The sequence below is a fragment of the Hemiscyllium ocellatum genome, chromosome 11, assembly GCF_020745735.1.
Source record: "Hemiscyllium ocellatum isolate sHemOce1 chromosome 11, sHemOce1.pat.X.cur, whole genome shotgun sequence".
Lineage (NCBI taxonomy): Eukaryota > Metazoa > Chordata > Chondrichthyes > Orectolobiformes > Hemiscylliidae > Hemiscyllium > Hemiscyllium ocellatum.
The window spans coordinates 16077590-16094228 of NC_083411.1; the positions used below are offsets into that span (position 1 = coordinate 16077590).

Consider the following 16639-nt stretch of genomic DNA (forward strand, 5'->3'; position numbering starts at 1 on the left):
AAAGTGAGAAAAGAAATCTGATTTTACTGAAAGTAAAATATACAGAGATGCTGGGAATCTGAAATGAAACACTAAGTTTGACAACATTCAGTTTGGCAGACACCATCTAGGGAGGAAGAAACACAGTTAAACCTTTCAGGTCTTTTTATCAAAACTGAAAACTAGCAACTTCTGATGAAAAGTTACTGACTGGAAACATTAACTGTTTACCATTCCATAGATACGGCCTGACCCAATTTTATTTCTCACTAAGTATTACCGTTGTGGCTCATTTACTTGAATTCAGGTAGTTTTATGGCTTCTCAAATAGTATTATTTCAACAATAATGCAGGTGCAGAGATTGAATGAATCGATAGATTTAATTAGTGAAGAAATTCAAATATTTTCCAGCTTAAACAAGACTATCTCAGTTTCTCAATAAATTATATATGAAGCATTCAGTTTGGCCATTATTTTCATTCATCATTCTAATATTACCAATAAAATGCACCCAGCCACAAAAGCAACCTAAAAATATTTGCTTAGAAAGTTTATTATGCGTCACTTTAATCTTTCAAACTTTTAAAACCAAAAGATTCTTCCACCCTTTCCACTCACTTCCATACCAAAAGCTACATTGACAACAGTTTAATATTAATACAACAAGAACAATTTCTTGCAAACATCTGATATAAACAATCATATTTTTACTTCAGAGGAGTTACAGCAAGCCTTCTGTGAAACATAATGGTACAGAAATTTAGTTTTATTTATTCATGGAATTTGGATAATACTGACAAGGCCAGCCTTTTTTGTCCATTCCTCAATACTATTACAATTACTCACTTGGCCATTTCACGGGGCATTTAAGAGTCAACCACATTGCTAAGAGTCTGGAGTCAGGAATGACAGCAATGCCTCAGCGAAGTACCTTAGACCCAAACACCCTCAGCTGTTGCAATTATCTTCCTTCCATAAGGTCAGAAGTGGGGTATTATACAATCATCAGTGTGTGTGTGTGCTGTGTTCAGCATTATTCATGACCCCTCAGACACCAATGAGGATTGATGCAGGCAGAGCAGTAGATGTGATCTATATGGACTTCAGTAAGGCATTCTATTGAAGGCAAGGTTCCCCATGGGAGACTGGTTAGCAAGATTAGATCTCACTGAATACAGGGAGAAGTAGCCATTTGGATACAGAATTGGCTCAAAGGTAGAAGACAGAGGGTGGTGGTGGAGAGTTGTTTTTCAGACTGGAGGCCTGTGACCAGTGGAGAGTCACAAGGATCAGTGCTGGGTACACTACTTTTCATCATTTATATAAATGATTTGGATGTGAGCATAAGAGGCATAGTTAGTAAGTTTGCAGATGACACCAAAATTAGAGGTGTAGTGGATAGCAAAGAAGGTTACCTCAGATTACAATGGGATCTCAAACAGATAAGCCAATGGGCTGAGAACTGACAGATGAAGATTAAATTAGATCAATGAAGGGTACTACATTTTGCGAAAGCAAATGTTTCCAGGACTTAAACACCTAATGGTAAGGTCCTCGGGAGTGCTGCTGAACAAAGAGAGCTCGGGGAGCAGGTTCATAGCTCCTTGAAAGTGGAGTCGCAGTTCGAGAAGATAGTTAAGGTGGCATGTGGTATGCTTTCCTTTATTGGCCAGAGTATTGAGTATACGAGCTGGGAGGTCATGTTGCGGCTGAACAGGACATTGGTTAGGCCACTGTTGGAATATTGTGTGCAATTCTGGTCTCCTTCCTATCGGAAGGATGTTGTGAAACTTGAAAGAGCTCAGAAAAGATTTACAAGGATGTTGCCAGGGTTGAAGGATTTGAGCTGTAGGCAGAGGTTGAATAGACTAAGGCTGTTTTCCCTGGAGCGTCAGAGGCTGAGGGGTGACCTTATAGAGGTTTACAAAATTATGAGGGGCATGATAGGGTAAATAGACAAAATATTTTCCCTGGGGTAGGTGAGTCCAGAACTAGAGGGCATAGGTTTAAGGTGAGAGGGGAAAGATATAAAAGTGACCTAAGAGGCAACTTTTTCACACAGAGGGTGGTACGTGCATGAAATAAGCTGCAGAGGACGTGGTGGAGGCTAGTACAATTGCAACATTTAAAAGGCATTTGGATGGGTATATGAATAGGAAGGGTTTGGAGGGATATGGGCCGGGTGCTGGCAGGTGGAACTAGATTGGGTTGGGATATCTGGTCGACATGGACAAGTTGGACCAAAGGGTCTGTGTCTCCATGCTGTACCTCTCTATGACTCTATGTCTGAAACAGTCCATGTTGAAGTGCAGCAAGACCATTCAGGTTTGGGCTGGTAAATGGACAGCAACATTCACACCACAGAGGTGCCAGGTAACAATCATGCCAAAAAGGCAGAATCTAACCATCATCCCTTTACTTTCAATGGCATTATTCAGTCTGACTTACCTATCAATATCCATTATGAATGTTGTGAAAGGATGTGAATCCATTTCTCCAGCACATCACCTCGAGCCTTTGGATTGCATAACTAGTGATATTACCATTACTGCACAATAACACTGATTGATACACATTGTTCAACTATCAAGTTGATGAGTAGAACGTTAATACTGGAGCAGAACCTGTATTTAACATAACAGTAAATACTACATACATGTCTGCGGCTCACTTACAGCCCCTACCATCCTTCACTGTCCTCCTCCCCCACCCCAACCAACAACTGAAAAACTGCTACAACAGTGGTGAGGGCTTGATTTAGGGATAAAGACAAGGATAAAATGTATGGAATTAAGGTGTGACTTCAGGATCACTGATGGATTAATAGTTAGAGGCATTTTTGAGATTTGCGTTAGTTTATCGGAGAGAAACAAGAAGAATAATTCCATGCCAGCCTGACACACTGTGCCTGTGTTGCCACGTCAGCATGTACAATGATGGTTTACCAACGCACCGCCAAACTTACCAAAGCACCAGTTATCAGCTTATATCAATCATATATCAGTTAAAAGGCACAACAGATGCAGTCCCACATGCTAGAGATTCTGAAGCACCATGTCAGCTACAAACATTCCATATAAGTCTACATAACGCAAAACCAGGAGTATCAGTATCCAATGCTTGTACTGACGTTGTAAGAGCAACATATTAACACTTGACATTTTACCATCCAAGTATTCACTGAATAGTCACACATCAATCTTGGAACCAGAAACCAACATTTGATTCAAATATCTAATATGTTAAGCATATACAAAGCTCTCAGAAAATCAGATTGCATAAACTTGCTGCCATATGCCACAGTGGGTTTCCTTGGAAAAGGCATCAAATATTTCACTACCTGACTTTTGCAGACTACACACGATCATCAAAAAATACACGCTTGTCTAAATATGGAACTGAATGTACCAATGCATGCCTCCAAAAAAATGAGATATGATCAAAACCTGCAACTCAAGTCACACACAAGGCAATACAAAATTGCTAAATTTAAGTTGAAAAACAGTCCTTGCACTCAAGCCCAGAACGGAAAACTAGTTTTGGAATCAGACAGGATGTCTGACACTACTGAAAAATAGTCTAAGTAGCCAAGTGTTCAGCATCAGAGAAGCAGAAAAAAATAAAGTTGAGACTAGTTTCCTTCTGTTGCAAGCATGAATAGACATTGTGGTCACTTTCTTCAGAAATGCAAGGTTTCTCCCTTTAGGGTACTTTGCTGCAATTTTTCATATTAAGTCAGTGTCCTTACTCTTAATTGCTCGTAAGTGAATCCTGCTGGGACAGTGACATTTGTGATAGTGTCCACATTTACAGATAATGATGGAGGCAGTCTTAATTGCAACTTTCCCCCATGAACTTGCCCACTGACACACACTACCTGAACCCAGATATGGGCAATGGCCACTTTAGCAATCCTGTGGTTTTATGCCAATCCTTATATGAAGTTTACTTCAGCACCTCCACCAGAAGAGGAGGAGTACAAAAAGGAGGGAAAATGGGTGAGATAAAACCTGAAAGGGTGACTGACTAATTTTTTTTTAATCTAAATCTTCATCTAAATTGAAGGCTGGGGCCAACATTTCTGACTACTACCAAGGTTATAAAGAACAGAAGTAAGTAGAAGACAAGGGCAATGATCTGGTACTACTTATTGGCATTGAAATTTAAAATATTTTCAAATGCCGTTCACCTTTCACCCTACCATGTGTTCTCATGTATCCAATAATCTTTGCTCCACACTTGAATTCCGTCCTCAAACTATTCCACATTCCTCTCCTCCCTAAAACTCTCCCACCTGAATATGTTTTTAGCCATCTCTCCTAAAATGTCATTGGGCTTGACTTCAGGGAAAAGAAATGGCATTACTGCATGTCTATGATAAATAACTGCTTGAATGTGACAGTATCTAAGTTGCAGTCTTTACATAACGAGGTACTCTCTGCCAGAAATCTCCCCTCTAATTAGACTTGGTTACCAATTAGAAATTGTTCACATGTACACTACACAAAAAAAAATTTTGAGTTTGCATGCTAAGAGAGGCTGCCTGGGTTATAAAGCCATAAAACTGAGAACTGGTGGTGGTTGGGTCGACAAGAAATAGCCTCTTCATTTCTGGGCGCAGCATTCAAATCTTAATTAAAGTTAGCCTTTATAAAGGCTTGAGTTGCTGGTGGGAGAACTTGCCGGCATTAAGCACTAGCTAGAACTTCTTGAAGCTAGCCAAAGAGACAGATTTTCATACAAGATTTAGGGAAATGGTAGTATTAAGAATGTTAGTGGGAATAGAGACACAAGTAACAGATTATAGTCCTTTAACTTGTGCTAGAACATTCATTGATTTTTTTTATTTTTATCTTTTATCACTTGCTGTTTGGAGCTGTGAACGGAGAACTGAAAATGACCTTTGGACAATGGGCAGCAGCTTACATTAAAAAACAAAACAAACAAACTGTGGTTTGCTTGTAAGGCCAGACCTGAAAGTTAACTGCAGGTTGAATCTTGATCAAAATGCCCAACAGATGCTTCAACATTGGTGGAGAGCAGCATATTTAATCAGATAGCAAGGTCAGTACCTAGGAACTGGTTCCAGCAAGTCTGGGGGAGACCTTATACTCCAACAGATGGCAGATTTTGAATGGTAACTGGGACCTCTTGGGAACTTGGTCAGCCTGACGGCAAGAGGATAGAGTTTTGAACTGGGTTTTGGACTGTATTTTCTGAGGAGGAGGAGTTTGGCTGTCAACACTACAGCATGAAGAATTGAAAGTTCCCTACCTAATCTCCCAATATCAAGTACTGGAAGTTTCTGTTCTCTAAACTAAGTTTAAAAGAACAGAGGAACATAGGAACATGTGCAGGTCATTCAGCCGGTCAAGACCATTCTGCCATTCAATACAATCATGGCTAGTCTGTGGCCTAAACCTAATATATCCCAGAACATTGTGGGAAGTAGGGGAGGAAATTGAGACACCCCTTGCAGAAATATTTGTATCATCTGTAACTACAGGTGAGGTGCCTGATGACTGGAAGGTAGCTAACGTTGTACCTTTGTTTAAGAAAAGTTGCAAGGAGAAACCGGGGAATTATAGGCCTGTGAACCTGACTTTGGTTCTGGGGACATTGTTGGATGTGATCATAAAAGATAGCATGTATGGACATTTAGAGGGGCAAAAAATTGAATTTGGAAGTCAGCATAGAGGAAAATAATGTCTCACAAACTTGATTGAGATTTTTGAGGAAGTTACTAAAAAGATTGAGGTTGTTCACTTGGACTTTAGTAAAGCCTTCGACAGGATTCCGCATGGTGGACTGATTAATGACATTAGGTCACATGGGATTTGGGGTGAGCTTGCCAATTTGATACATAATTGGCATAACAGGAGGAGACAGAATAATGGTAAAGGGTTGATTTTCAGACTGGAGGCCTATCACCACCTGTGTTCCACTGGGATTGGCTCTGGGTCCTCTTTTGTCTGTCATTTATATAAATGATTTGGATGAGAATTCAGAAGGCATGGATGATAAGTTTGCAAATGAGACCAAATATGGTGGCATTGTAGACAGTGAAAGAAGGCTTTCTAAGGTTACAGAGGGGTCTTGATCAAATGGACTAAAAAGTAGCAGATGGAGTTCAATTTGGATAAATGCGAGATATTGCATTTCGATACAACAAACAAGGGTAGGGCTTATGCACTTAATGGTAGCGTCTTGGGTAGTGTTTAAGAACAGAGGGACCTAGGGGGTGCAGGTACATAATTCCTTGAAGTTTGCGTCACATGTGGACAAAGGTGGTTAAAAAAACTTGCCATCATTGCTCAGTCCTTGGAGTATAGGAGTTGGGAAGTCATGTTGAAGTTGTACAGGACATTGGGGAGGCATCACCTGGAATACTATGCCCAATTCCAGTCACTCAGTTATTGGAAAGACATTATTAAGCTAGAGGGGGCTCAGAAGAGATTTATCAGAATGTTGTCAGGTATAAAAGGTTTGAATTATAAAGAAAGGCTGGATTTTTTTTCACGAGTACAGGTGGTTGTCAGATGACCTAATCGAAGTTTTTTTTTAATTAAGGATTATAGACAGGGTTAATGTCTTTTCCCTAGGATATGGGATTTCAAGACTATGGGGTGCATTTTTAAGGTGGGGGGGGGGGGTGAAGAGAGAGATTCAAAAAAGATGAAGGACATTTTTATTTATACAGAGAGTTGTCCATGTGTGGAATGAACTTCCTGAGGAAGTCATGGATGTGAGTACAATTAATGTTTAAACGGCATTTGGATAAGTGCATGAATAGGAAAGGTTTAATCGATATGGGCCAAGAGCAGACAGGTGGGACTAGTTTAGTTTGGGATTGTGGTTGGCTAGGACTGGTTGGGCCAAAGAGTCGGTTTCCGTGCTGTATGATTCTATCACTCTATAACTTCATCTACCTGCCTTTGGCCCATATCGCTTTAATTCCTTTGCTTTACAAAAATTTCTCTATCTCAGATATAAAATTAACAAGTGATTTTAGTATCCACTGTCAGTTGTGGAATTTAGTTCCATCTATCACCCTTTTTATGTAGATGTGGTAGCCAAGTTGGCTCCAGAACAGCCTAGCCCTGATTGTTAGACAATGCTCCCTAGTTCTATAATCTCCAACCAGTGGAAATAGTTTACCTTCATCTACCATATCTTCTCCTGTTAATATCTTGAAGATTTTGATCATAGCACCCCCTAACCTTCTAAATTCAAGGAGAAAAAAAATACTTACTTTGTATAATCTCTCATCATAACTTAACTTTTGAAATCCAGATATCATTCTTGTAAACCTATGTTGTACTCCCTCTAAGGCCAATGTATCCTTCCTATGTTATAGTGCCCAGCTCTGCTCATAATACTCCTACATGGTACTGACGTACTCAGTGAGCTAACAAGATGGCCCTAAATCAGCACCTTCAGAATATCAACCAAGAAACAACTATCCATGCCTACAGAACAATGCACTGCAAAAACCACTTCAGTAATCCGCCAGTGTTATTTTCTTTTGTTTATCATTGCCTGTCTGTTTTGTGCACCATTGGGGCTCAAAAACAAAGGTCATTAGGCTTAAACATAGTCAACAACTAGATTATTTTATTTAGTTTTGCTTTGCTTTATGTTACTCTACTGTGTATAAATTATAGTACCAGTCAGGCATGGTGTAAAGGGCCTTGTGAGGCAGCCGTGGTTTAGTAAGGAATTGGAGTCCCTTGTGAAAGGGAAGAAGGCGGCATATGTAAAGATGAGGCGTGAAGGTTCAGTTGGGGCGATTGAGAGTTATAAGGTAGCCAGGAAGGAGCTAAAGAGGGAGCTAAGAGAAGCGAGAAGGGGACATGAAAAGTCTTTAGCTGGTAGGATTAGGGAAAACCCAAAGGCTTTCTATAGGTATGTCAAGAATAAAAGGATGACTAGGGTAGGTATCGGTCCAGTCAAGGATAGTAGTGGGAAGTTGTGTGTGGAGGCGGAGGAGATTGGAGAGACATTAAATCAGTACTTTTCATCAGTATTCACTCAGGAACAGGACACTGTTGCTGATGTGAATATGGAATCACAAATAATTAGAATGGATGCCCTGGAAATATGCAGGGAAGAGGTTTTGGGAATATTGGAAAGGATGAATATAGATAAGTCTCCTGGGCCTGATGGCATTTACCCCAGGATCCTATGGGAAGCTAGGGAGGAGATAGCAGAGCCATTGGCCTGGATTTTTATGTCGTCATTGTCAACGGGAATAGTACCAGAGGACTGGAGGATAGCGAATGTGGTCCCATTGTTCAAGAAAGGGAGTAGGGATAGCCCTAGTAACTATAGGCCAGTGAGTCTGACTTCAGTGGTGGGCAAAGTCTTAGAGAGAATGGTAAGGGATAAGATTTATGAACATCTGGGTAGGAATAACGTGATCAGGGATAGCCAGCATGGTTTTGTGAAGGGCAGGTCGTGCCTCACAAACCTTATTGAGTTCTTTGAGAAGGTGACTAAGGAAGTGGATGAGGGTAAAGCAGTAGATGTTGTGTATATGGATTTTAGTAAGGCGTTCGATAAGGTTCCCCATGGTAGGCTAATGCTAAAACTTCGGAGGTATGGCATTGAGGATACATTAGAGGTTTGGATTAGGAATTGGCTGGCTGGAAGGAGACAGAGGGTAGTAGTTGATGGATTATGTTCATCTTGGAGCGCAGTTACTAGCGGTGTACCACAAGGATCTGTTTTGGGACCATTGCTTTTTGTTATCTTTATAAATGATCTAGAGGAAGGACTTGAAAGCTGGGTAAGCAAGTTTGCGGATGACACAAAAGTCGGTGGAGTTGTGGATAGTGAGGAAGGAAGTGGTAGGTTACAGCGGGATATAGATAAGTTGCAGAGCTGGGCGGAAATGTGGCAAATGGAATTCAATGTAGCTAAGTGCGAAGTCGTTCACTTTGGTAGGAATAACATGATGATGGATTACTGGGCTAATGGTAGGCTACTTGGTAGTGTGGATGAGCAGAGGGATCTTGGTGTCTATGTACACAGATCTCTGAAAGTTGCCACCCAGGTAAATAGTGCTGTGAGGAAGGCATATGGTGTACTGGGCTTTATTGGCAGAGGAATTGAGTTCCGGAGTCCTGAGGTCATGTTGCAGTTGTATAAGACTCTGGTGAGGCCTCATCTGGAGTATTGTGTGCAGTTTTGGTCGCCATACTATAGGAAGGATGTGGAAGCTTTAGAACGAGTGCAGAGGAGGTTTACCAGGATGTTGCCTGGAATGGTAGGAAAATCTTATGAGGAAAGGCTGAGGCACTTGGGGCTGTTCTCATTGGAGAAGAGAAGGTTTAGGGGAGATCTGATAGAAGTGTATCAGATGATTAGGGGTTTAGATAGGGTAGATACTAAGAACCTTTTACCGCTAATGGAGTCAGGTGTTACTAGGGGACATAGCTTTAAATTAAGGGGTGGTAGGTATAGGACAGATGTTAGGGGTAGATTCTTCACACAGCGGGTTGAGTGTTCATGGAATGCCCTGCCCGTATCAGTGGTGAACTCTCCTTCTTTATGGTCATTTAAGCGGGCATTGGATAGGCATTTGGAAGTTATTGGGCTAGTATAGGTTAGGTAGGATTCGGTCGGCGCAACATCGAGGGCCGAAGGGCCTGTACTGCGCTGTATCCTTCTATGTTCTATGGTCTTTTATTTAAGCTATAAACTGATGTCAAGAAGTAATTGTTCACAGATTTTGGGAATGGTTATTCATAAAGTCTGCTGAGGAACCATTGGGGCCAATTTTGAGGGTCTTTGAAGGTTTTACTTTTACAGGATTACAAACACAGAAATAGAAAAGTAGATTTGCTTTGGTTGCCTATCTCCATGGAATAACATTTCAGCATGAAGACATGGAGTTACAGTAACACCACAGCAAAATACAAAAGTGAAAGAATTTCAACGATTAAACAAAATCAGAACTTACCATTTCAACACTTTTAAAGTAAAGCCTGTAGTTTGTAATGTACACCACTCCCTTCTTAGGTCCATTAAAGTGACAAATGTAGATCACATCCTTTTCTATGAGAAGTAGGAATTAAAGAGGCATTAGGTGATAGAAGCTAGCAACAATTTTTTTTTAATTCTTGAAATTGCACAAAGATGATTTATCAATGTCAACACACAAAAAACTACAAATGCAGTAATTAATGAGGAAAATTCCCAAAAAAGTTTACTGTTTAGATCTCAAAATAATGAAACAAAGTTTAATTAGGTAGTAAACAGATCAGAATATTTACAGGCTGAATTATTGTCAATGCATTCCTACCTTTACTTTTAATATCCTCTCCTGCTAACAATGGTATTTCGTCGGTCAGCTGTGCCTGAAAAGAAGGAAATGTCCTATTAATCTTGTAAATGCATTTGATTTTGCTCATCAAATATTCTTATGCTGCAGTGATTACTATACAATTAGTTCTGGTTATTCTTCACAACAAACAAATCATACAGACAAATCCTAGTACTTTACAAATTCTCAAATTCAATTCAAGTTTTTTTTAATTTACAGAACCACACTTTGAATGGAGTTAAATTTTAGTATTTGCTTTTCCCAAAATCTCATTACAATAGGCATAAAAACAACTTCTTAGCTACTGTTCATCATGAGAAACCTCCACAAAGCTCCCTCAGCCTCTTCAATAAAATGATTTAACAATGTTACTAAATCATACAGGTTAAAATAAATCAACACATACTTCATGTTTCCAGGAAAGTTCAATCACAGATACAAATTGATTCAACTGTCAGAAAACAGACTTCATCATCACTAGTCTTTTATTTACTGCTTTTTAAATCCTCTGTTTTATGGCATCCTAAAAGGTGTATCAATTTTATCCTACCATTTCTTGTTACCGTCACCTAACTTTCAGACTAGCCTGAAGGTCAGGGACCTGAAACATGAACTCACTTTCTTTCTCCATAGATGCTGCCTGAGCTGCTGAGTATTCCCCATATATCATTCTTATTTCCAAACTCATGTTTTGCAGATTAAGAACAATGCCAGGCCTCACAGCTCCTGTATTAACTCATGGGTTTATTTACAAGACCAATTACAAGTTTACCTCCTTGCAGTCTGTTTGGAACTTAGTTCAAACATCTAGCCTTCTCTCTCCTCCTCGGTGGCAATTCATTCTAGTGTACATTCGCCAGATCATCCTGCAGTTTAGCTAAATGACTATTCATCATATGTGTGTCTATGCTAGGGTACCCAAACTACAGGCAGGTTACATATTGCATGATTTGGCATTTTGCACAGGATTGGTAGACAACTTTACAGCTCATTCATAGGGTTTCTATAATTAATGATTACATAATTTTACATGGAAGGATCATAGTTCAAGAAAAAAATATGAAGTGAAAGTTCATTGGTTTGAGGGAGAGGTTGGAGAGTGCATGGAGGAGGAGGAGAAGATTTGATAGTCAAATGACTAAGTCATTGTCATTCATTTTTCTTTCACTTCATTTATTAATAACCTTTTACAAAAAGGCTTTAAAAAATCTCAGCCACTTTCATTTCAATGTGAAATGTTTACTGGTGGGGTAATGCAACTGGAGATAATATCTTTTGGAGTGCAAAACCTCATGCATTATTTCTTGAGGTTCACGGGGGCGGGGGAGGGGTGACAGAGTGAGAAGGGCAAGAGAGAAAAAAGCAAAAAGGATAAGACTGTGGCAGAGGGAAAGGGGAGAGAGGAAGGTGGGAGAAGCAGACAGAGTGGAGGAAACCCCAGCTGGAAAGTTAACTTACCTGGGCTTGTAAAAGCATAGTCCTGAGCTCTGTCCCAGGTGCCTTTCCCTGGTGATCACAAATTGGGGTTATATTTTTCTCTCTATAGCTGTTTCTTAACCAAAAAATATGAAAATTACCTTGACTGATGCTGTTTAATTGCCTTTTATGTTAACTAGCTTTGTCAAATTACCAACTCATTGCTTTTAAATGTTCTGATGAAGTCCATGTTGACTGTTGTAACCCAGCCTGCACAAAAAGGTAATCCACTCGTGGGCTCCAAGCTAACAATTTTAACAGACTCAAAGTCATAGAGCAATAAAGCTAAGTTCAATCATGTTTTCGCTTAGCAACTCACATGCACCTTGCAACAGCAAGCAGTACTGACCAAAACTGCTACTATTATTTCTTTTTGTTACTTTTAAGCTTGTTCCTTGAGCACAGACCACTGAGATTAATTGTACATCTAACTTCCTACCCCAGCTGAACGGACTCAACTGAAACGATGGACGAAATGTGGCACCTTGTGATTTGCATTACCCAAAATGAGGATTCTACCAAGAGAAAAAAAAAACGCACTTTATATCGTTAATCACTTTACTCATGCGTTCTACAGTCGATAATTAAAACCAGAGGGAAAAAAAGCACTTGCTGCAAAAATAATGTTGGAACCACTGCAGAGTAATGTAATGCAGTGTTCAAAGAAGTTAAGAAACTAGGAGCAGGAGTAGGCCATTTGGCCCTTGCTCCACCATTCAATATGATCATGGTTAATTCCCTCTCAATGAGACATTCCCAATTTTCTTTCATTCTCCTTGATGCCTTTAGAATGTCTAAATGTTTATCAATCTCTTTCTTAAATAAACTCAAGTGTCCCGGCCGCTACAGCCTTCAGAGGTAGCAAATTCCACAAAGTGACTATCCTGGGTGAAGAAATGCTTTCTCATCTCAAGCTCAAACTCCATATCCTGAGACTGTCCAGCCTGGTTCTAGATTCCCCACCCAAGAGGGAGCATCCTCCCTGCATCTACTCTCGCTGCCTGCATTAGAATTTCATTTGTTTCAATCAGATCCCCTCTTAGTGTCATAGAGATGTACAGCATGGAAACAGACCCTTTGGTCCAACCCGTCCATACTGACCAGATATCCCAACCCAATCTAGTCTCATCTACCAGCACCTGGCCCAAATCCCTCCAAACCCTTCCTATTCATACACCCATCCAAATGCCTCTTAAATGTTGCAATTGTACCAGCCTCCAACACTTCCTTTGGCAGCTCATTCCATACACGTACCACCCTCTGTGTGAAAAAGTTGCCCCTTAGGTTTCTTTTATATCTTTCCCCTCTCACCCTAAACCTATGCTCTCTAGTTCTGGACTCCCCCCACCTCAGCAAAAAGACTTTGCCTATTTACCCTATCCATGCCCCTCATAGTTTTGTAAACCTCCAAAAGGTCACCCTACAGTCTCCGACGCTTCAGGAAAAACAGCCCCAGCCTGTTCAGCCTCTCCCAGCCTCTCCAAATTCTCCAACCCTGGCAACATCCTTGTAAATCTTTTCTGAACCCTTTCAAGTTTCACCAAATCTTTCCGATAGGAAGGAGACCAGAAATGCACACAATATTCCAACAGTGGCCTAACTAATGACTTGCACAGCCGCAACATGACTTCCTAACTCTTGTACTCAATACTCTGACTAACAAAGGAAAGCATACCAAAGGCCATCTTCACTATCCTATCTACCCATGTCTCCACTTTCAAGAAGTTATGAACCTGCACTCCAAGGTCTCTTTGTTCAGCAACACTCCCTAGGACCTTAGCATTAAGTGTATAAGTCCTGCTAACATTTACTTTCCCAAAATGTAGCACCTCACATTTATCTAAATTAAACTCCATCTGCCCTTCTCACCCCATTGGCCCATCTGATCAAGGTCCTCTTGTAATCTGAGTCAACCTTCTTCACTGTCCACGACACCTCCAATTTTGGTGTCATCTGCAAACTTACTAACTGTACCTCTCATGCTTACATCCAAATCATTTATTCTTCTTCTAGTGAATACAGGTCTCATATGATGGCTCTGCCATCTTTGCAGTCAGCCTATGGAATTTTCCCCACTCTTCCCATGGCAAGTATATCCTTCCTTAGGCTGAGGAGATTAAAACTGTACACAATACTCCAGGTGCAGTCTTACCAAGACCCTATATAACTGGAGTAAGTCAGCCCTACTTCTAAAACCACATCCTCTTTCAATGAAGGCCAATTTACCATGTGCCTTCCAAAATGTCTGAACATCTGCTTGCTTACTTTCATTGTCTGGTATCCAAGGGACACCAAGATCCCCTTGTATAACCACATTTCACAAGATATCACTATCTAAATAAGATTCTGCCTTTCTTTTATTAAAATAAACCTGAAGTGTAGAACTTCATACTTAGCCACATGAAACTACATTTGTCATGTGTTTGCCCACACAGATGACTTGTCTAGATCTCCTTCGTGAATCCTTCTTGCACAGGATACTGAAACTGTTTGTGTCCATATGCAGTAAAACATGGAGTATATCCAGGTTTAGACTGATAAATGGCAAGTAAAATTTGCTCTACACATTGCTAGGTAACAGCCATCTCTAATGATAGAGTGGCAAGTACTAATGTCCAAAGGGATCCTTGCTAATGAGTCACTGAAGGTTAGCATGCACAGGCAGCAAGTTATTTGGAAGGCAAATAGTCGGCCTTTGTTCCTGTCCTTAAATGGCCTTGCAATAAAGATAGCTTGCTATAATTGCACAGAGCCATGGTGAGACCACACCTGGAGTATTATATGTAATTTTAGTCTCCTTATCGGAGGAGGGAGATTCTTGTCCTCGAGGATGTACAACAGATGTTCATCGCCCAATTCCTCAGAGGGCAGGGCTGACACATGAGGACAGAAACTGAAGAAACTGGGCCTGGATTCCCTAGAGTTTTGAAGAATGAAAGGTGATCTCACTGAAACTCTCAGAATTCTTACAGGCCATCAGTAGATGTGGGTGGGAAGCTTCCCAGAATGTTATGTCTAGAACCAAAAACAGAGTCTCAAATTAAGGGGTAAGTAATTTAAGACTGAGATGAAGAGGAATTCCTTCACTCTAAGAGGGTGAGTATCTTTGGAGTTCTTTACCATGGAGCGAGTTCAAGAAAGAAATCAACACATCTCTCAATATTAGTAACATCAGGGATGTGGAGATAATGGAGAAAAATGGCAGAGGGAAAAGATGATCAGCCATCAGCTGTTTAATGGCAGAACACACTCAGTGGGGAGAAAGGCCTATTCCTGCTCATTTTTTCTATGTTTCTACTCAATGGCATCACCGTCAATGAATCTCACACGATCAATATTCTAGTGATTACAGTTGACCAGAAGCCGATCTGGACCAGACATATAAATTCTGTGCCCACAACAGCAGGTCAGAAGCTACAGATTCTGTCGTGATTCATCTAACTGCCCAATGTCTCCCAGCCGTACAAAAAGATACAAGTCAGATGGAATGCTCTCCCCTTGTCTGGATGATTACCACTCCAACAACATTGAAGGAGTTTTGACGTTATCCACGACAAAGCAGCCATCCACCACCTTAAACATTCACTACGTCCATCACTGATGCACAATTGGACAGCGCTATACATCATGTACAAGCAGCAATTCACGAAGGCTCCTTTGGTAACACCTTCTAAACCTGTGACATTTATCTCATAAAAGTAGCGGAGAAAATGCTACAGTCAGTAATTTAAAAATTAACAGTAGAGACAAAGGACCAGACAGGGCTGGAATGGATTTAAGAAAAGAAAATCATGCTTGACAAATCTACTGGAATTCTTCGAGGATGTACTGAGTAGAGTTGCTAAGGGGTATACAGAAGATGCAATTTATTTGGGCATTCAGAAAGCTTTCAACTTTGAAAGCTGTGCATAAGAGATTAATGTGTATAATTAATGTACATGGAACCGGGAGATAATCAATTGAGATGGAAAGGAAACTGGTTGGTAGACAGGCAACAAAAGAGTAGGAATACACAGGTCTTTTTCCGAATGGCAGGCAGTGACTTGTGCGGTACCACAACATTCAGTACCAGGACCCCAGCTATGCAAATTATGTATTAATGGTTTAGATGAGATCTAAATGTAATATCCCTAAATTTGCAGATGGCAGAACGTTTTTGCAGGGCAGTGGGGAGAGAAGAGGAGAAAAGAGGATGAGCTATGAGGAGGATGCAGAAATGCTGAGTGTATTTGGACAAGTTGAGTAAATGGTTAAATGCAAATATAATAGAGTCATAGAGATGGGCAGCACGGAAATAGACCCTTTGGTCCAACCTGTCCATGTCGACCAGATATCCCAACCCAATCCTGTGCCACCTGCCAGCACCCAGTCCATATCCCTCCAAACCCTTCCTATTCATATACCCATCCAAATGCCTCTTAAATGTTGCAATTGTACCAGCCTCCACCACACCCTCTTGCAGCTCATTCTATACACATACCACCCTCTGCGTGAAAAAGTTGCCCCTTAGGTCTCTTTTATATCTTTCCCCTCTCACCCTCAACCAATATCCTCTAGTTCTGGACTCCCCCACCACAGGGAAAAGACTGTGTCTATTCATCCTATCCATGCCCCTCAATTTTGTAAACCTCCAAAAGGTCATCCCTCAGCCTCTGATGCTCCAAGGAAAACAGCCCCAACCTGTTCAGCCTCTCCCAATAGCTCAAAGCCTCCAACCCTGGCAACATCCCTGTAAATCTTTTCTGAACCCTTTCAAGTTTCACAACATCTTTCCGATAGGAAGGAGACTAAAATTGCACGCAATATTCCAACAGTGGCCTAACCAATGACCTGTACAGCTGCAACATGACCTCTCA

At 40.7% G+C, this 16639-nt stretch overlaps 1 protein-coding gene across 2 annotated transcripts in view; it reads right to left on the reverse strand.

The window, feature by feature from the left end:
* The window catches only part of mtm1 (myotubularin 1), a 157875-nt gene that overhangs the window by 99367 nt on the left and 41869 nt on the right, over nt 1-16639 (reverse strand). For both annotated transcript variants that reach the window (XM_060832423.1, XM_060832424.1), the window contains 2 exons: nt 10287-10341; nt 9945-10039 (listed from right to left, as the gene is read on the reverse strand). In XM_060832423.1, the coding sequence (XP_060688406.1) occupies nt 9945-10039; nt 10287-10341 (150 nt within the window). The remainder of the gene's footprint in view (nt 1-9944; nt 10040-10286; nt 10342-16639) is intronic.